Source organism: Capricornis sumatraensis, chromosome 10, assembly GCF_032405125.1.
Source record: "Capricornis sumatraensis isolate serow.1 chromosome 10, serow.2, whole genome shotgun sequence".
Classification (NCBI taxonomy): domain Eukaryota; kingdom Metazoa; phylum Chordata; class Mammalia; order Artiodactyla; family Bovidae; genus Capricornis; species Capricornis sumatraensis.
In genome coordinates, this window is record NC_091078.1 from 94,867,888 (window position 1) to 94,889,883 (window position 21,996).

Sequence of the window (21,996 nt, forward strand, 5' to 3'; positions counted from 1 at the left end):
CTGTTGAGTAAATGAGGGGGAAAAAGTATGTATTACACCTCCTAAACATAGTATTAACTCATAGTAATAATGACGTTTGTTTTTGGAGGCAAATAGCATGATACTTGAGAGCATGGGCTTTGGGGTCCATGTTTGGGGTTTCAGTGCAGCTCTACTCTTCTTGGACATTTTGATCTTTGGGCAGCTTAAGCCTCTCCAAGCTTTATTTCCCTAATTATAAAATGGGGATGATAGTGATTAACTTTAAAATATTTTTGTAATCCTTGAGTGAAATTAAGTCTGAAAAGTGCTTGGTATAGAACCTGCCACATGAGGGCTCAGTAGTTACTATCTATATTAATTCTCAGTTTTACTTCTCTTTCACTGGCATCTCTCCTCTGCTTCAGATCACTTCCAGCTTGCCTTCTGATCCCCACATGGATATTTCCCAAAGGCACCTTGAGTTCTGCATGTCCAGTTGCTTGCCCCGTAGTCTGTTTCTCTTATTCTCTAGCTCAGTGATGGTGTCCTTTCCTAACCAGCTAGAAGTCCCTTTATTCCCTCTAGCGTGTGTGCATGCTCAGTCATGTCTGACTCATCTTTGTGACCCCATGGACTGTACCCCACTGGGCTCTTCTGTCCATGGGATTTTTCCCAGCAAGAATACTGGAGCAGGTTGCCATTTCCTCCTCCAGGGGATCTTCCTGACCCAGAAATTGAACCTGCATCTCTTGAGTCTCCTGCATTGGCATCTCCTGATTCTTTACCACTGGCGCCACCTGGAAAGCCCCCTTTATTCCTCTAAGCTCTCTTATTCAGTGAGGTTACAGCTCTTATGGGTCCCTACCCCTAGCCTTCACAAATCCCTCGACTTCTTTCTCCCCTTGTTCCCAGACCTTAGGCTAACCACCACCATACCTCTGTTGGTACTGCAATAGCCTCTTAATTGGTTTCTCTTCTTATCTTGTCTTCCTCCAACCCATTCTTTATCAAATGCAAAAAGTGATCATGGCACTCACTGTCTTGCTTAAAATGCATTAGTGGTTTCCCATTGCTCTCACTATGAACTTAAAATTTTTATTTTGGTTTATAAACCTGTTTGTCATGGGCTTTGTTCTTTCAATTTTTAGTTCTTGCCCTTTGCCTCCTTTCCTTTTCACCCCTTGTTAGCTGTTCCTCCTTGTTCTTCATGGTCTTGCTTGGCACCCCTTCCTCTCTGTAGCCTTTCTGATTCCTTTGCAAGGTTTATGATCTCCTCCAGGCTTCTGTAGCATCCTGTACTTATGATACTTTTTTTTCCCAGCTATCATCTATTTTGGATTATGAACCTTTTGGTGATGGGACTGTGTCTTATCCACTATTGTATATCCAGTAACAGAACACAGTGCCACTTAGAGAGCCAGTGTTTTTTTATCTCATGAGTGCCAAAAAGCATTATTATTATATTTATATAAAATATAAAACTCAAAGTTTTTTCATTAATCATTGTCAAGAATCAGGGAGAGGTAAGGGGAGGCTTGTCTTGCTCTGTTTTATCTTTCTGAAAAAGTGTAAGGATGGGAGGTGATTTTTTTGTGATAACTTGAGTTTTAATTTCTGTGGTTGCTGAGTTGTTGTTTGAAGGGAATTTGACTTTAAAATGGCAGAAGAACTTGTATGGTATCATGGCATAGCAGGATCATAATTATTTCCAATAATTATAGGTTTAGTTAGTAATGTTAGGTATAGCCTTACAATCTTTAATATTCTTTAGGCAAGCTATGGGAATATGGTATGGATTTATTAGACTTCATTAATTTGATTGGGTTGAATTTCAGATGAAAAGTATCGCTCTTCTTTACAGCTGGTGAATGCATATGTGATGACAAGCCGAGAGCCCCCTTTAAACACTGCAGCTTGCAGACTCCTACTGGACATCATGCCCGGGCTGGAAACTGCTGTTGTCTTTCAAGAAAAGGTACTTCATAAAAAGAAAAGTCATTGTTTTATTAAATTTTCAAAAAAATGTTTGTTTATTGGTCACGTCAGGTCTTAGTTGTGGTACCTGGTGCGTGGGGCCCCTGCTATGTTGTGGGATCTTCTGTTGCAGCACACGAACTCTCTGGTTGTGGCTGGTGGGCTCCGAGTTGTGGCTCTCAGGCTTAGTTGCTCTGCAGCATGTGGAACCTTAGTTTCTTGTTTGTGTGTGTGTCTTAGCTGCTCAGTTGTGTCGGACTCTTTGCCACCCTGTGAACTGTAGCCTGCCAGGCTCCTCTGTCGATGGCATTCTCCAGGCAAGAATACTGGAATGGGGATCCATTCCCTTCTCCAGAGGATCTTTTCAACCCAGGGATTGAACCTGGGTTTCCTGCATTGTAGGCACATTCTTTCCTGCTTAATCCACCACAAAGCCCCTTAGTTTCCTGACCAGGGATCAAACCTGCATCCCCTGCATTACTTGGTGGGTTCTTAATTACTGGACAACCAAGGGGAAGTCCCATCATTTTATTATTTAATTGAGTGGTGCTCTGTTTTGATTTTTCTTTATTAAAATAATTGTTACAGTTTTTCTTACTTTATTCTAGTAGTAATCTATATTATAAAAACTTAAGAAAACAAGAAAAAATTAAAGTAACTATTTAGTGAGTACTTAAATAGTACTTGCTGCTTGTGTGTACAGTATTTTTAAAATCCTAAGCTCATATGTTTTTAGAATGGATTTTTGATCCTATCCAAACTCTTATTTTTTTTTAGTTAAAAAATTTTTTTTTAATTGTTTCTTCACAATGTTGTGTTAGTTTCTGTTGTACAGCAAGATAAATCAGTTATGTGTATGCATATAGCCACCTTTTTTAGATTTTCTTTCCATTTAGGTCACCACAGAGCATTGAGGAGAGTTCCCTGTGCGATACAGTAGGTTCTCATTAGTTATCTATTTTATATATAGTAATATGACATATATGTGTCAATCCCAGTCTCCTATTTCATCCCACCTTCCCCTCTCCTCCTTGGTAACCATAAGTTTGTTTTCCTCATGTGTAATTTGTGACTTTGTTTCTGCTTTGCAGACAAATTCATCTGTACCATTTTTCTAGATTCCGCATATAAGCTATGTTATCCTTATCTTCCTCATACTGACTGACTTCACTCTGTATGCCAGTCTCTGGGTCCTTCATGTTGCTGCAAATGGCATAATTTAGTCCTTTTTATCACTGAGCTCTGTTTTGTTGTACACACGTACCTCGTCTTCCTTAGTCCTCTGTTGATGAATGCTGAGGTTGCTTCCATGTCGCGGCTATTGCAAATAGTGTCACGTCGCAGTGTGGGCGTCCTTTTGAATTACGGTTTCCCGGTTATATATCCAGGAGTGGGACTGCTGGCTCATATGGTAGCTCTGTTTCTAGGTTTTTCAGGAACCTCCATATTCTATAGTGGCTGTACCAGTTTACATTCCTACCAACAATGTAGGAGATTTCCCTTTTCTCCACACCCTCTCCAGCATTTATACTTTATAGATTCTTTAATGATGGCTGTTCAGACCAGTGAGAGGTGATACCTCATTGTAGTTTAAAAAAAATATTTATTTTTATTTACTTATTTATTTGGCTGTGCTGGGTCTTAGTTGGGGCATGAGGGATCTTCAGTCTTAAGTTGTGGCATGTGGGCTCTGTGGTTCTGAGTTGTTGTTCGAAGGGAATTTGACTTTAAAGTGGCAGAAGAACTTGTGTAGTATCATCATGGCGTAGCAGGATCATAGTTACTTCTAGCAATTATCGGTTTAGTTAGTAATGTTAGGTATAGTCTTACAGTCTTCTCTTGCCTCCAGTCTTCCCCAGCATCAGGGTCTTTTCCAGTGAGTCAGCTCTTTCCATCAGGTGGTCAAAGTATTAGAGCTTCAGCTTCAGTATCAGTGCTTCCAATGAATATTCAGGATTAGTTTCCTTTAGGATTGACTGGTTTAATCTCCTTGCCATCCAAAGGACTCTCAAGACTCTTCTCCAACAGCATAGTTCAAAAGCATCAATTCCTCAGTGCTCAGCCTTCTTTATGGTCCAACTCTCACATCCGTACATAAATACTTGGAAAGCCATAGGTTTGACTGTATGGACCTTTGTCAGCAAAGTAATGTTTATGCTTTTAAATAAGCTGTCTAGGTTTGTCATAACTTTTCTTCCAAGGAGCAAGCGTCTTTTAATTTCATGGCTGCAGTCACTGTCAACAGACATTAGGAGCCCAGGAAAATAAAATCTGTCACTGTTTACACTTTTTCCCCATCTGTTTGCCATGAAGTAATGGGACTGATGGGACCGGATGCCATGATCTTAGTTTTTTGAAAGTTGAGATTTAAGCCAGCTTTTTCATTCTCCTCTTTGAACCTCATCAAGAGGCTGTTTAGTTCCTCTTTGCTTTTTGCCATTAGGGTGGTGTCATCTGTGTACCTGAGGTTATTGCAGCTTGTGCTTTATCTAGCCCGACATTTTGCATGATGTACTCTGATGTACTCTGCACGTAAGTTAAATAAACAGGGTGACAATATACAACCTTGATGTACTCCTTTCCCAATTTGGAACCAGTCTTTGTTCCATGTCTGGTTCTAACTGTTGCTTCTTTACCTGCATGCAGGTTTCTCAGGAGGCAGGTAAGGTGGACTGACTGGTATTCGCATCTCTTTAAGAATTTTCCATGGTTTGTTGTGGAGAAGGAACTGGCAACCCACTATGGTGTTCTTGCCTTGAGAATCCCTGGGACAGGAGCCTGGTGGGCTGCTGTCTATGGGGTCGCACAGAGTTGGACACGACTGAAGCGACTTAGCAGCAGCAGCAGAAGCATGGTTTGTTGTGATCCACACAGTCAAAGGTTTTAGCATTGTCAATGAGACAGAAGTACATGTTTTTCTGGAATTCCCTTGCTTCCTCTATGATCCAATGTATGTTGGCAATTTGATGCCTTTTCTAAATCTGGCTTGTACATCTGGAAGTTCATTCATGTACTGCTGAAGCCTCGCTTGGAGAATTTGGAGCATTACTTTGCTAGCATGCGATTGTGTGGTAGTTTGAACATTTCTTGGCATTCCCCTTTTTTGGGATTGGAATGAAAACTGACCTTTTCCAGTCCTGTGGCCACTGCTGAATTTTCCAAATCTGCTGGCATATTGAGTGCAGCACTTTCACAGCATCATCTTTTAGGACTAGAAATAGCTCAGCTGGAGTTCATCACCTCCACCAGCTTTGTTAGTAGTAATACTTCCTATGGCCGACTTGATTTCATTCTCCAGGATGTCCGGCTCTAGGTAGGTGATTACACTATCTTGGTTATCAGGGTCATTAATATCTTTTTGTATAGCTCTGTGTATTCTTGCCACCTTTTCCTAATATCTTCTGCTTCTGTTGTATCTATACCATTTCTGTCCATTTTTGCATGAAATTTTCCCTTGGTATCTCTAATTTTCCTGAAGAGATCTCAAGTCTTTCCCAGTCTCTTATTTTCCTTTATTTCTTTGCATTGTTCACTTAAGGTTTTCTTATCTTTCCTTGCTATTCTTTGGAACTCTGCATTCAGTTAAGTATATTTTTCCTTTTCTCCTTTGTCTTTTGCTTCTCTTCTTTTCTCAGGTATTTCTAAGTCCTCCTCAGACAACCATTTTGTCTTGCTGTATTTCTTTTTCTTGGGGATGGTTTTAGTCACCACTTCCTATACAGTGTTAGGAACCTCTGTCCATAGTTCTTCAGACACTCTGTGTCAGATTAATCCCTGGAATCTATTTGTAACTTCTACTGTATAATCCTAAGGGATTTGATTTAGGTCATACTTGAATGGCCTAGTGATTTTCCCTACTTTCTTCTATTTGAGCCTGAATTTTGCATTAAGGAGCTCATGGTCTGAGCCACAGTCAGCTCCATGTCTTGTTTTTGCTGACTGTATAGAGCTTCTCCATTCTCAGCTGCAAAGAATATAATCAGTCTGATTTCTGTATTGACCATCTGGCGATGTCCGTATGTAGAGTCATCTCTGGTGTTGTTGGAAGAGGGTGTTTGCTATGAACAGTGGGTTCTCTCGGCAAAACTCTGTTAGCCTTTGCCCTGCTTCATTTTGTGCTCCAAGGTCAAACTTGCCTTTTACTCCAGGTATCTCTTGACTTCCTACTTTTGCATTCCAGTCCCCTATGATGAGAAGGACTTTCCCTGGTGGCTCAGATGGTAAAGCATCTGCCTACAACGTGGGAGACATGGGTTCAATCCCTGGGTTGGGAAGATCTCCTGGAGAAGGAAATGGCAACCCACTCCAGTACTCTTGCCTGGAAAATCCAATGAATGGAGGAGCCTGTTAGGCTACAGTCCATGGTGTTGCAAAGAATCGGACACAACTGAGCAACTTCACTTCATGATGAAAAGAACATTTTTTTTGGCTGTTAGTTCTAGAAGGTCTTGTAGATCATCATAGAACCGTTCAACTTCAGCTTCATTGGCATTAGTGGTTGGGGCATAGACTTGGATTACTGTGATATTGAATGGTTTGCCTTGGAAATGAGATCTTTCTGTCATTCTTGAGATTGCACCCAAGTACTGCATTTTGGACTTTTTTGTTGACTATGAGGGCTACTCCATTTCTTCTAAAGGATTCTTGCTCACAGTAGGTATAACGGTCATCTGAATTAAATCCACCCATTCCCATCCATTTTAGTTCACTGATTCCTAAAATGTCTATGTTCACTCTTGCCATCCCGCTTGACCACTTCCAATTTACCTTGATTCATGGGCCTGACATTCCAGGTTCCTATGCAGTATTGCTCTTCATAGCACTGAACTTTTCTCTCACCACCAGACACATCCACAACTGGGCGTCGTTTCCTCTTTGGTTCAGCTTCCTCATTCCTTCTGGAGCTATTTCTCCGTTCTTCTCCAGTAGCATATTGGACACCTACTGACCTGCTGGAGGGTTCATCTTTCAGTGTCATATCTTTTTGGCTTTTCATGCTGTTCATGGGGTTCTCAAAGACAATGATGCTGAAGTGGTTTGCCATTTTTTTCTCCAGTGGACCACGTTTTGTTAGAACTCCCCAGTTTGACCCGTTCGTCTTGGGCGGCTCATAGTTTCACTGACAAGGCTGTGATCCATGTGATCATTTTGGTTAGTTTTCTGTGATTCTGGTCTTCATTCTCTCTGTGCTCTGATGGATGAGGATAAGAGGCTTGTGCAAACTTCTCATAGGAGGGACCGGCTGTGGGGAACACAGAGTCTTCCTCCGGTGGGCAGGGCCATGCTCAGTAAATCTTTAGTCCAATTTCCTGCTTATGGGTGAGGCTGTGTTCTCTCCCTGTAGTTTGGCCTGAGGCAGCCCAGTCCTAGAGTTTGGTGGTGGTAATTTTACATTCAGTTCAGTTGCTCAGTTGTGTCTGACTCTTTGTGACCCCATGGACTGCAGCACACCAGGCGTCCCTTTCCATCACCAACTCCTGGAGTTTACTCAAACTCATGTCCATAGAGTTGGTGATGCCTTCCAACCATCTCATCCTCTGTCATCCCCTTCTCTTCCTGCCTTAAGTGTTTCCCTGCATCAGGGTCTTTTCCAGTGAGTCAGTTCTTTGCATCAGGTGGCCAAAGTATTGGAGTTTCAGCTTCAGCGTCAGTCCTTCCAATGAATATAGAGGACTGATTTCCTTTACGATTGTCTGGTTTGATCTCCTTGCAGTCCAAGGGACTCTAAAGAGTCTTCTCCAACACTACAGTTCAAACCATCAATTCTTCGGCACTCAGCTTTCTTTATAGTCTAACTCTCACATCTATACATGACTACCGGAAAAACCATAGCTTTGACTAGATGGACCTTTGTGGGCAAAGTAATGTCTCTGCTTTGTAATATGCTGTCTAGGTTGGTCATAACTTTTCTTCGAAGGAGCAAGTCTCTTAATTTCATGGCTTCAGTCACCATCTGCAGTGATTTTGGAGCACCGCCCCGCCCCAAAATAAAGTCAGCCACTGTTTCCACTGTTTCCCCATCTATTTGCCATGAAGTGTTGGGACCAGATGCCATGATCTTAATTTTACATTGGAACCCATGTATTATATGTGTGAAAGAGTTTTCTTGAACATTGTTTAGCTGTTTGGGCAATGTGTCCTTATAGTTTTGTTTTATTTCTTTATTTAAAAGCTGATTGTAATTTACTAAGTTGATGCTTTTTGAACTGCTATTAAAAAAGTTTGCTTGCTTGTACTTTAGAGATATTGGAAGAACTTTAGGACTTCCCAGGTGGCGCTAGTGCTAAAGAATCTGCTTGCCAATGCAGGAGACACAAGAGTTTGTTTTATTTTTTCCTTTTTTTCCTGTTTATGCTTGCTGCTTTTTATTTTTAGTAGAAGTATAGTTGATTTATAGTGTTACGTTAATTTCTGCTATACAACAAGGTGACTCAGTTATACACATATATACATTCTTTATATATATATATGTTCTTTTCCATTATGGTATATCCCAGGAGATTGGATCTAGTTCCCTTGCTGTGCACTAGGACATTGTTATTTATTCATTCTAAATGTAATACGCATGCATGCGTGCGTGCGTGAGTGCTAAGTTGCTTCAGTCGAGTCCAACTCTATGCAGCCCTATGGCCTGTATAGTTTATATCTACTAACCTCAAACTCCCAGTCCTTCCCGCTCCCTCTACCCGCCCTCCTTGGCAACCACAGGTCTGTTCTTTATGTCTTTGAGCCTGTTCTGTTCAGTTCAGTTCAGCTCAGTCGTGTCTGACTCTTTGTGACCCCATGAATCGCAGCACACCAGGCCTCCCTGTCCATCACCAACTCCCGGAGTTCACTCAGACTCACGTCCGTCGAGTCGGTGATGCCATCCAGCCATTTCATCCTCTGTCGTCCTCTTCTCCTCCTGCCCCCAATCCCTCCCATCATCAGTCTTTTCCAATGAGTCAACTCTTCGCATGAGGTGGCCAAAGTACTGGAGTTTCAGCTTTAGCATCATTCCTTCCAAAGAACACCCAGGGCTGATCTCCTTTAGAATGGACTGGTTGGATCTCCTTGCTGTCCAGGGGACTCTCAAGAATCTTCTCCAACACCACAGTTCAAAAGCATCAATTCTTCGGCGCTCAGCTTTCTTCACAGTCCAACTCTCACATCCAAACATGACCACTAGATAAACCATAGCCTTGACTAGACAGACCTTTGTTGGCAAAGTAATGTCTCTGCTTTTGAATATGCTGTCTAGTTTGGTCATAACTTTTCTTCCAAGGAGTAAGCGTCTTTTAATTTCATGGCTCCAATCACCATCTGCAGTGATTTTGGAGCCCCCCAAAATAAAGTCTGACACTGTTTTCACTGTTTCCCCATCTATTTGCCATGAAGTGATGGGACCAGATGCCATGATCTTCGTTTTCTGAATGTTGAGCTTTAAGCCAACTTTTTCCCTCTCCTCTTTCACTTTCATCAAGAGGTTTTTTAGTTCCTCTTCACTTTCTGCCATTTGAGCCTGTAAATAGTTCATTTGTGCCATATTTTAGATTCCACGTATAAGTGATATTGTATATTTGTTTTTGTATGTCGAACTTACTTCACTTAGTGTGATAATCTCCAGGCCCATCCGTGTTGCTGCGAACGACACTATCACATTCTTTTCAATGGTCGAGTAGTATTCTACTGTGTATACGTACCACATCGTCTTTATCCATTCATCTGTCACTGGACGTTTTGGTGGTTTCCTGGTCTTGGCTGTTGTGTGACTAGTACTGCTATGAGCACAGGGGTGCTTGTATCTTTTTGAATTATACTTTTGTCTAGGTATATGCCCAGGGCTGGGATTGCTAGATTGTGGTAACTCTGTTTTTATTTTTTGAGGAACCTCTGTGCTGTTTTCCATAGTAGCTGCATGAACTTACAGTCTCCCCAACAGTTTAGGAGGCTTCCATTTTCTCTACACCCTCTCCAGAATTTGTTATTTTATAGACTTTTTAATGATGACTGTTCTTTTTTTCCCCCTAATGATGGCCATTCTGACCAGTGTGAGGTGATACTTCATTGTTTGTTTGTTTTTAATCATTTTATCTCTATTTATTTATTTGTAGCCATGCTGGGTCTTTGTTGCTGTTTGGGCTTTTCTCTAGTAGCGCAAAGCAGGGGCTGCTCTCTAGTTGTGCTCAAGGGCTTCTCATTGTGGTGGCTTCTCATGTTGAGGAGCATGGCCTCTAGGGCTCTTCGGCTTCAGTAGTTAAAGCTTCCAAGCTCGGTAGTTACTGCTCCTGGGCTCCAGAGCACAGGCTCCATAGTTGTGGCGAATGGGCTTAGTTGTTCAACATGCGGGATCTTCCCAGATCAGGGATCCAACTTGTGTCTCCTGCACGGCCTGGTGGATTCTTTACCCCTCAGCCACTGGGGAAGCCCTCACTGTAGTTTTGTTTTGCGTTTCTCTAATGGAAAGCATCTTCTTATGTGCTTACTGCCCCTTTATGTCGTCTTTGGGTTTCCCAGGTAGCTCAGTAGTAAAGAATCTGCCTCCTAAGCAGGAGACCCGAGTTTGATCCCTAGGTTGGAAAGATCCCTTGAAGAAGGAAATGGCAACCCACTCCAATATTCTTGCCTGGAAAATCCCATGAACAGGGGAGTCTGGCAGGTTATAATCCATGGGTCACAAAGAGTTGGACACGACTTAGCAACTAAACAGCAACAGCAGCATGTATTTTCTCCCCTTCTGTAGGTTGTTTTTTCATTTTTTTATGATTTCCTTTGGTGTGGAAAAGCTTTTAAGTTTCATTAGTTTCCATTTGTTTATTTTGTTTTTATTTCTATTGCCTTGGTAGACTGACCTAAGAAAATATTGGTATGATTTATATTAGAGACTGTTTGGTCCATGCTTCCTTCTAGAAATTGTATGGCATTATGTATTATGTTTGTCTTTAAGCCATTTTGAGTTTATTTTTTTGCATGATGTGAGGGTGTATCCCAATTTCATTCATTTACATACAGCTCCAACTTTCCCAATACCAGTTGCTGAAGAGACTGTCTTTTTCCCATTTTATATTCTTGATTCCTTGGTCGAAGATTCATTGATGTTAGGTGTGAGGGTTTATTTTTGGGCTCTCTGTTCTGTTCTGTTGATCTGGATGTCTATTTTTGTATCAATATCACATTGTTTTGATTACGTAGCTTTGTAGTATTGTGTGAAGTCTGGGAGAGTTATGTCTCCTGGTTTGTTTTTTTCCCTCAGGATTCCTTTGGCAATTCTGGTTCTTTTATGGTTCCATGTGAACTTTTGGATTATTTATTCCAAATAGTTTAGTTCTGCAAAAAATGTTATTTGCTAAGAATTGCATTCAGTCTGTAAATTGTTTTGGGTAGCATTGTTGTTTTAACAATGCATATTTTCTCAATTCAGGAGCATGGGATATCTTCTGATTTCTTTGAATTCTCTTTAATTTCCTTTACTGAAATATTACAGTTCTTAGTGTATAAGTCTTTTGATTTTTTCGGTCAGGTTTATTCCTAGGTATTTTATTTTTTCGGTGTGATTTTGAAAAGTATCGTTTTTTTTTAACATTCCCTATCTGATATTTCATTGGTAATGAGAAGAAATTTACACAACTGATTTCTAAAAGTTAATCTTATATCCTGCTGCTTTACTGAATTCATTTATAAGATCGAGTAGTTTTTGTGTGAAGGTCCTTAGGGTTTTCTATATATTGTACCATGTCATGTGCGTATAGTGACAGCTTTACCGCTTCCCTTCCAGTTTGCATACCTTTTCTTTCTTTCTTTTGTCTGATTGCTGAGGCTTGGACTTCCCATACTATGTTGAGTAGAAGTGGTAAGAGCTGGCATCCTTGCCTTGTTCCAGATTTTAGTGGGAATGCTTTCAGGTTTTCACCGTTGAGCTTTATATTGACTGACTGACTGTCAGAAATAGCTTTTATTATGTTGAGATATATTCCCCTCTGTACTCACTTTGGTAAGAGGGTTGTTTTTTTTTTTAATTTATTTAAATATTTAATCATTTTATTTTTGGCTTTGTAGGGTATTCATTGCTGCACCTGCTTTTCTCCAGTTTCAGTGAGTGGAGGCTACTCACCATGGCTCATGGCCTTCTGATTGCAGTGGCTTCTCTTACAGGGGAGCATGGGTTAGAGGGTGTTCAGGCTGCACTAGTTGCAGGATTTGGACTGAGCAGTTGCGGCTCCTGGCCTCTGGAGGACAGGCTCAGTAGTTGCGGTGCATAGGCCTGGCTGCTCTGCTACCCGTGGGATCTTCCCAGATCAGGGGTTGGACCTGTATCTCCTTTATCGGCAGGTATATTCTTTACCGCTGAGCCACCAGGGGAGCCCCAGTAAGAGTTTTTGTTGTGAATGATATTAAATTTTCTCAAATGTTTTCTCTGTGTCTATTGAAATGATTGTGTGGTTTTCAAGATTTCTTTTGTTTATATGGTGTATTACATTGGGTTGCATATGGTGAACCATCTGTGTTAACTTGGGATAAATCCTACTTGGTTGTGGAATGTCATCTTTTTCAGTTGTTGTTGGATTCAGTTTGCTAATATTTTGTGGAGAAGTTTTGTGTCTATATTCATCAAGGATATTGACCTGTAATCTTTTTTTTTTCCTCCTCAAAATTTTTTTTGGCTGTATTGGGTGTTTGTTGTTGTGTGAATTTTTTTCTAGTTATGACAGGCGGGGTCTACTCTCCAGTGGCATGTGGAATCTTCATCACGGATCAAACCCGTGTCATCTGCACTGGCAGGTGGATTCTTTACCCCCGAGCCACCAAGGAAGCCCTGTAATTTTCTTTTTTGATGGTGTCTTTGTCTGGGTTTTGCTATCAGGGAGATGGTACCTTCATAGAATGTCCTTGGGAGTCTCCTCTTCAATCTTTTGAAGGAATTTGAGAAGGATCAATATAAATTCTTCTTTGTATGTTTGGTGAACTTGCCTGTGAAGTCATGTGGTCCTGGACTTTTGTTTGTAGGGAGTTTTTTTGTTGTTGTTTTTTAAATTACAGATTTTATTTCACTTTTAGTGAGCAGTCTGTTCAAATTGTCTCTTCTTAGTCCGTTTTGGAGGACTGTATGTTTTTAGAAAATTGTCTGTTTCTTCTAGGTTGTCAAATTTGTTGGCATATAATTGTTTGTAAATTTCTCTTAAGGTTTTTTGTACTTCTATGGTATGGATTGAGGTTTCTCTTTTTTCATTTCTTATTTTGTTTATTTGGGTTCTCTCTTCTCTTCTTGGTGAACCTGACCAGAGGTTTGTTAGTTTTATTTATTATTTCAAAGCATGAACTCTTGGTTCCTTTTTTTTTTTTCGGTTGCACCACGAGGATTGTGGGATCTTAGTTCCCCAACCAGGGATCAAACCCAGGCTCTTGGCAGTGAAAGTGCAGAGTGTTAAGCACTGGACCACTGGGCTTCTTCCTGCTGTGGCTTCTCTTGTTGCAGTGCACGGGCACCTTAGAATTCCCTTTCTGTTTTTTCAACCTCTATTGTATTTATTTCCTCCCTTATCTTTGTTATTTCCTTCCTCCTGCTGAGTTTGGGTTTTGTTTGTTCTTTTTTTTCTAATTTTTTTAGGTGATAAATTAGCTTGAGATTTTTCTTTTGTTTTTGAAAAATGCTTACATCACTCTGAACTTCCCTCTGAGAATTGCTTTTGTTGCCTCCCATAGCTTTTGTATGGTTGTGTTTATCAAGATATTTAAAAAAAAATTATTTTTGGCTGTGCTGGATGTTTGTTGATATGTGGGCCTTTCTTTCATTTTGGGAAGCGGGGGCTACTCATCACTTACTGGGCAAGGGCTTCTCGTTGCAGCGGCTTCTCTTGCGGAGAGTAGGCTCTCGGTGCGTGGGCTTCAGCAGCTGTGGTATACGTGGGCTCAGTGGTTGCACCTCTTGGGCTCTAGAGCACGGGCTCGATAGTTGGGGCGCACTGTGCTCGTTGCTCCCTGGTGTGTGAGATCTTCCCAGATCAGGGATCAAACCAATGTCTCCTGCATTGGCAGGCGGATTCTTTATCACTGAGTCGCCAGGAAAGCCCCTCGTTGTAATTTTGATCTGCATTTCTTCAGTAATTCAAACTGTTATTCTTAATGATGAGTAGTCTTCCCCAGTGATGAAGGACATTCCATCCTGAGGAAGCCTGTCCTGTTCTTGATGGTATTTTATATTCACTCAATTCACATTTGAAGGGTGTACTGTGCTGTTTATGTTACGAGCTGAGAATAATTAGTCAGCAAGATAAGAGCTTGTATTTATATATGTATTTGGATGGACAAACACAAACTGATATTTTCAAATAAGAATGCTGTGAAAACCAGAAAATGGTAATTTGATAGTGACTGTATACTTGAGTTATAAAACATTAGTTGCTCAATTTTAGAAGTAATGTGAATATTTTGTCTCTTGCCTTTAAGAATTTGCAGTGTGAACTGGGTATGCCACATAGCTTTCTTTAGATACTAAAAATTTAATCTTCTGAAGCAATCTGGAAGTCTCAATATAGTTAAATGTGTAAACCAAGTGAAAGATCTGGAAATAGATTTTTCTTAACAATTACGAATTTTATTACATAATTGTGCCATATAATGCATTTTAGAGAATAACATTGTTATTAATGCTATAGTTTGCAGTGTTACGTAGACTGGATTAAAAAATTTCTCATTAGTTAACCACTGTGGGAGACCAAAAGAAATCTATCTTCTGTGAAAAATGTTCTAATGTTGAGTTCTTTTGAAAAGCATGATGAAAATGAGACATTTACAACAGTGTATCTGTATATACAAGATTTGTAGATGATTACCAATGTGTTTACTAGTCTTTGTAAAAGTTTCCTGGTTGTCACTGTAGGCAAATTATCTCTCGGTTCAGTAGCTCAGTCGTGTCTGACAGTTTGCGACCCCATGGACTGCAGCACACCAGGCCTCCCTGTCCACCACCAGCTCATGGAGTTTACTCAGACTCATGTCCATTGAGTCAGTGATGCCATCCAACCATCTCATCCTCTGTCGTCCCCTTCTCCCACCTTCAATCTTTGCCAGCATCAGGGTCTTTTCCAGTGAGTCAGTTCTTTGCATCAGGTGGCCAAAGTATTGGAGTTTCAGCTTCAGCATCAGTCTTTCCAATGAATATTCAGGACTGATTTCCTTTAGGATTGACTGGTTGGATGTCCTTGCAGTCCAAAAGACTCTCAAGAGTCTTCTCCAACGCTGCAGTTCAAAAGCATAGATTCTTTGGCTTCAGCTTTTTTTATGGTCCAACTCTCACATCCATACATGACTACTGGAAAAACCATAGCTTTGACTATAGGGACATTTGTCAGCAAAGTGATGTTTCTGCTTTTTAATATGGTATCTGGGTTTGTCATAGCCTTTCTTGTAAGGAGCAGGCATCTTTTAGTTTCATGGCTGCAGTCACTGTCTGCAGTGGTTTTGGAATCCAAGAAAATAAAGTCTGTCACTGTTTGCATTTTTCTTCCATCTATTTGTTATGAAATGATGAGATTGGATGCCATGATCTTAGTTTTTTGAATGTTGAGCTTTAAGCTAGCTTTTTCACTCTCCTCTTTCACCTTCATCAAAAAGCTCTTGAGTTCCTCTTTACTTTCTGCCATTAGGGTGGTGTCATCTGCATATCTGAGGTTATTGATATTTCTCCCAGCAATTTTGATTCCACTTTGTGCTTCATCCAGCTCAGCGTTTCTCATGATGTACTCTGCATATAAGTTAAATAAGCAGGGTGACAATATACAGCCTTGACGTACTCCTTTTCCTATTTGGAACCAGTCTGTTGTTCCATGTCCAGTTCTAACTGTTGCTTCCTGACCTGCATACAGATTTCTCAAGAGGCAGGTCAGGTGGTCTGGTATGCCCATCTCTTTCAGAATTTTCCACAGTTTATTGTGATCCACACAGTCAAAGGCTTTGGCATAGTCAATAAAGCAGAAGCAGATGCTTTTCTGGAACTCTCTTGCTTTTTCGATGATCCAGTGGATGTTGGCAATGTGATCTCTGGTTCTCTGCCTTTTCTAAAACCAGCTTGAACATCTGGAAGTTCACGGTCCACGTACTGCTGAAGCCTGGCTTGGAGAATTGGTCAGAGGGATAAAATTGGAGAGAATGAAATTTCAGAAATTGTAACTTTTAGGTCAACATTTCTAAGATTTCATACTCTGAAACATTAAGATTACCCTAAAATTTTAACAGGTGTTTTATGATAAAAATATCCTTCATGTTAGGGGTCAGTTAGGTAGATGGCTACTATTTATTGAGTGCCAGGCCTGTGCTGAGCATTTTATTTGCATCTATCACTTAACTCTCACAGTATCACATGAGGTAGGAAGAAAAGCGTGATCCATGGTATTTCAGAAGGAGAGGGAAAAGAAATGGTTTTAATACAGAAGGGGTGAGACCCAGATCTGTTAGGCTGACTCACCAGGGTAACCTATAAACTCTTCTGTTGCACACAATGCAAATTCCAGGTAAACTGTAAAAAAAAAACAACAAAAAATCTCTCTTTTTTTTTCTTTTCACCAAAATGGTTTTATTTCGGACATTGATAACATGTGCAACAATGCAACTGTATCATTACTTTGTTTGGTTTCCTTAAGTATTACTTAAATATGCATGGAAAATACATGTGTACGTTTAAGAAATGTAACACATTAAAGTCCTTTGTAAACAGAACTCCTCAATATATTTTCCTGCTTTGTTTCATACATAAATAACATAATCTACAAAGTTATAAAGAAAACTATTAACTCTTACGACCTAAACATATATACAAATTTTGGAGCTTGACATGAGTGTTTTCTTTCTGATTTTATATAAGTAACAACATGCAGTATTTGCAATGTTTTTTTAATCATATGCTGCTGCTGCTGCTAAGTCGCTTCAGTCGTGTCTGACTCTGTGCGACCTCATAGACGGCAGCCCTCCAGGCTCCGCCGTCCCTGGGATTCTCCAGGGGAGAACACTGGAGTGGGTTGCCATTTCCTTCTCCAACAAAAAACAAAAACTCTTAGAGTGAAATCCCTAGGTGCCAGAAATGAAGATGGAACTGTAAAACAGAAGTGATAATTGAGGACAAGAGATAGAATCTTGGGTGAGGAGTTAGAACAGGGATCTTGACCTCTACGTAAAACTGGGACTCCCAAGGGACCTTCACTGAAGCAATGGAAAAGAAAAATATCTGCTTTATGCTGTGGGAAGATGACAGAGTTCTTAGTCTCTGACTTCAGTCTAGGGGCAGGGCAGGTAGTCTCCTCTGACAGATCCTGGGCATGGGTTACTTGGGTATATGCTTGAAAGTTTTGTTATATGATTGGCAACCCCAGAGTCGATGAACAACAGTAACAACGTTGTTCTGGATCAGTAATGTTCTTTGGTTGTCTGGCAGAAGCAAATATAAAACTCCTCTTGGGGGGAAGCTCTCACAATCCAGAAGGGATTCTCACAGAAAAAACAATTGTCAGGAAAAGTGAGTTTTCAAAAAAATTACAAAGTATCCCAGCAAATAATCCTCCATGAGTAAGAGTCACCAGTTAAATAATGATTGGATGTGTTTCCTTTTATGATTTTTCATTACTAGGGTATAGAACTGTAACTGATTTTTGTGTATATATTTTGTATTCTGCAACTTTGCAGAATTCATTTGTTCTAATAAGTTTTCTTTTTGGAGGGGGGTGTTGAATCTGTAGAGTTTTCTTATGTATAAGATCATGTCATTTGTGAACAGAGCTAGTTTTATTTCTTTCTTTCCAAAATAAATGCCTTTAATTTCTTTTTCTTGCCAGTTGCTAGTTGGACACAACTTAGCAACTGAATAACAGCAGCTATGTTGAATAGAAGTGGTAAAAGCAGGCGTCCTTGTCTTGTTCTTGTCTGTGGAGAAAGTCTTGTCAGTCTTTAATTTACTGTTGCATGCCATGTTAGCTCTGGTTTTGCTGTTGTTGTTTTTCATAACTGTCCCTGATCATGCTGAGGAAATTTCCTTCTGTTCCTAGTTCATGAAGTGTGGTTTTTGTTTGGGTTTTTTTGGCTTTGTGGGATCTGTGTTGCCTTGCCTGTGCTTTCTCTGGTTGAGGTGAGCAGGGGACTCCTCGCCTCCGCTTCGTTGCAGTGTGTAGGCTTCTCATTGCAGTTACTTCTGTTGTTGTGGGGCGCGGGCTTTAGGCACGTGGGCTCAGCTGCAGCTCACAGGCTCTAGCGCCCGATAGTTGTGGCACATGGGCTCTGTGGCATGTGGCATCTTCCTGGACCAGGGATTGAACCAGTGTCTCCTGAATTGGAAGGTGGGTTCTTAAGCACTGGACCACCAGGGAAGCCCTATGAAGTGTTCTTTAATGAGAGGACTTTTACTTCTGTCAAATGATTTTTTCTTAGCAGTTGACACTCTCATGTGATTTTCTACTAATTCACAAAAATTAATTCACACTAATTCAATTAATGTGGTCTGTTACATAGATTGATTTTTGCATTGAGAACCGTATTTGCACATTCGGGTAGATTCACTTGGTTGTGGTATGTACAGTAATCTCTTACGATGCTGTTTAATTCAGTTTACAAGTATTTTTTGAGAACTTTTGCACCAATAGTCATAAAGGATATCTAGTTTTCTTGCACTGTCTTTGTATCAGGGTATTTGGTGTCAAGGGTAATGCTGCTGCTGCTGCTAAGTCGCTTTAGTTGTGTCCAACTCCGTGTGACCCCATAGACGGCAGCCCACTGGGCTCCCCAATCCCTGGGATTCTCTAGGCAAGAACACTGGAGTGGGTTGCCATTTCCTTCTCCAATGCATGAAAGTGAAAAGTGAAAGTGAAGTCGCTAGTTGTGTCCGACTCTTAGCGACCCCATGGACTGCAGCCCACCAGGCTCCTCCGTCCATGGGATTTTCCAGGCAAGAGTACTGGAGTGGGGTGCCATTGCCTTCTCCAAGGGTAATGCTGGTTTCATAGAATTAGTTGGGAAGTTTTCCCTTTTCATCCATTTTTTGGAAGAGTTTCAAAAGGCTTGGTGTTAATTCCTTAAATGTTTGGTAGAATTTGCCAGGTAAACCATCTGGTCCTGGGTTTTCCTATTTGGGGTGGGTTTGATGACAGATTAACCCTCCTTAATGGTTACAGGTTTGTTCAGTTTTTCTGTTTCTTCATTAGTCAGTTTTTGTAGGTTGTGTTGCTAGAAGTTTGTCCATTTAACCTGTCACTGAGTTTTTTGTTTATAGTGTTCTCCCGAAATCCTCCCTCCCCTATATTTTCGACTGTGTAGCACATGGCTTGCAGAACCTCAGTTCCCTGAGCAGGGACCTAACCTGTACCCTCAAACGTGAAAGCACAGTCCTAACCACTGGTCTGCCAGTGAGTTCCCTTATAGTCCTTTCTGTTTCTGTAAAATTGGTAATACTGTCTTCCCTTTTATTTTTGATTCTAGTAATTTGTCTTCTTTTTTCTTGAGATCAGTCTACCTCAAGATTTGTCAATTAAAAAAAATTATTTACTTATTTATTTTTGGCTGTGCTGGGTCTTTGTTGCTGCTCTTGGGCTTTCTCTAGCTGTGGCCAGTTGGGGCTACTCTTTACTGCAGTACCCAGGCTTCGCCTTGTGGTGGCTTCCTTGCACAGCATGGGCTCTAGGGCTCACGCGCTTCCGTAGTCGTGGTGCACGGGCTTCGTTACTTTTCTGCATGTGGGATCTCGCACCAGGGATTGAACCTGTGTCCCTTGCTTTGCAAGGTGAATTCTTAATACTGTACCACCAGGGAAGCCCTGTGTCAATTTTTTTTTGATCCTTTCAAAAAAACAACTTTTGGTTTCATTAACTTTCTATATTTTTCTATTTGTTATTTTATCTATCTCCACTTTAAACTCTATTATTATTTTTATATATCTATTATGTTTGGGTTTTCTTTGCTCTTTCTTGTTTCTTGAAGTGTGAAAGTAAAAGTGAAGTCGCTCAGTCGTGTCCGACTCTTTGCGACCCCATGGACTGTAGCCTATCAGGCTCCTCCCATCCATGGGATTTTCCAGGCAAGAGCACTGGAGTAGGTTGCCATTTCCTGCTCCAGGGGATCTTCCCGACCCAGGAATCGAACCCGGGTCTCCCGCATTGCAGGCAGACGCTTTACCGTCTGAGCCATCATTCTTGAAGTATATAAGTAGGTTATTAATTTGTGACCTTTTTTCCCTTTTTATGTACTTGTAGCTATAAATTTTGCTCTTTGCACTGCTTTGGCAGCCTCCCATCAGTTTTGGTGTGTTGTGTTTTTGTTTCCATTCTTCTCAAGGTACTGATTTCACTGTGATTTCTAATTTGACCCATTGGTTGGTTATGACTGTTAATTTCTACAGATGGATTTTCCAGTTTTCTCTTGGGTTATTTTGCATTTCATTCCATTGTGATTGAAAAAAATTCTTTGTAAGAGGTCATCCCTTTTAAAATTATTAAGATGTGTTTTGTGGCCTAACATATGGTCTATTCTGGGAGATGTTCCACCTGTACTTGAGAAAAATGTATTCTGCTCTTGTTGGATAGAGTATTCTCTATATATTTTTAGATTGAATTGATTTTCAGTGTTGTTCAGCTCCTCTGTTTCCTTGTTGGTTTTCTGTTCAGTTCAATCTATTATTGAAAACTGGGATAAAGAGTTTCTGTTTGGGACAATGAAATTCTAGAAATATAGTGATAATGGTTATACAGCATTGTGAATGTACTTAATCCCACTGAATTGCACAGTTAAAATGGTTAAAATAGTTAAAAATTATTGAATGTGAAAAAGAAAATCAGAATTCTAAGACTGGAAAAAATGGCCATATGGAAAATGAACCAAGGAACTACTGGGAATAAAAATTACAGTTTTTGAATTTTTAAATTTAATAGACGTAGACCAAAGTCTCCACATAACTACTGATAGAATTAAAGTTGAGGTATGGAGACTAGAATTAGAAAATTTTGAACATGTCTAACAGGAGTTTCAGAAAAAGAATGGAAGGAACGTCCCTGGTGGTCCAGTGGGTAACAGTCCCCGCCCCTGCTGCAGGGAGTATGGGTTTATCTCTGGTTGGGAAACCATGATCCCACAAGCTATGCGGTGAGGGTGCAAAGGTCACATACACATATACACAAGAGAATAGAAAGGCCGCATTCAGAGACGAGGCTAGGATCTTACAAACAAATGAAAGACGTGACCACTCAGATTCTTTCTCTCTCTCATGCACGCACGCACGGAATAGAAAGCCCATATTCAGAGAGATGAGGCTAGGATCTTAATAAATGAAAGACATGACCACTCAGATTCAGAAAGCCCAAAGAAGAATGCCAAAGACAAAAGATTTTAAAAGCAACTAGAGTAAAAAAGATTCCTGCAAATTAACAGCAAGTTTTGCCACAGCATCAGTAGAGGCCACAGTAGAAAATGTCTTCAGAGAACTTCTGTAAACCGAGAAATATTGACTACAATTTTTGGGGGACAGAAGAGGGAACATATTCGGGGTAACATGTAGATGGAAGGGAATAGGTTAGAGTTAGTATTTAAAGTTTTTTATGCTGTTCAGAAAGAAGAATGAAAGACACTTAAAGTAGATGATATGTTTGTTTTCACATCAGTAAGTATTTTAAAACAAAATTTCTCAAAGTGTATTGTTCAGTGTTAATAACTTTTTTGAAGAAAGTTTAAAATTTAGAAATATATAGGAGAATGACACCATGACCTTAGGGAAGAATTTAAGATATAAAGTGCACAAAGTTTAAAATAAAATATTATTATATATGATTACATAAAATTAAGAATTTGTGCTTATCATGAAACACTGGTAAAAGACGTGAGTATTTCACAGAAGATGGAAGTATGAATGATCACAAGGCATGAAAAAAATGCTAAACCTCATTGGTAAATGAGAAAATTCAAGTTAAATGAATCATTAAATTTTCATATCCACTGTATTACAAAAAAATAAAAAGTCTGATGGTGGTCAACTTTTAGTAAAGATGTATTTAAAAATGGACTATTCAATGTTGGAAATGTGAATTGTTGGGATTACTTTGAAAAAGTTTGGCTGCCTCT

General features: G+C 40.2%; 1 protein-coding gene across 1 annotated transcript in view; it reads left to right on the forward strand.

Moving 5' to 3' along the window:
- The window catches only part of DCAF1 (DDB1 and CUL4 associated factor 1), a 73,302-nt gene that overhangs the window by 7,263 nt on the left and 44,043 nt on the right, over positions 1-21,996 (forward strand). The window contains exon 4 of the mRNA XM_068981996.1: positions 1,823-1,936. Coding sequence (XP_068838097.1) covers positions 1,823-1,936 — 114 coding nt within the window. The remainder of the gene's footprint in view (positions 1-1,822; positions 1,937-21,996) is intronic.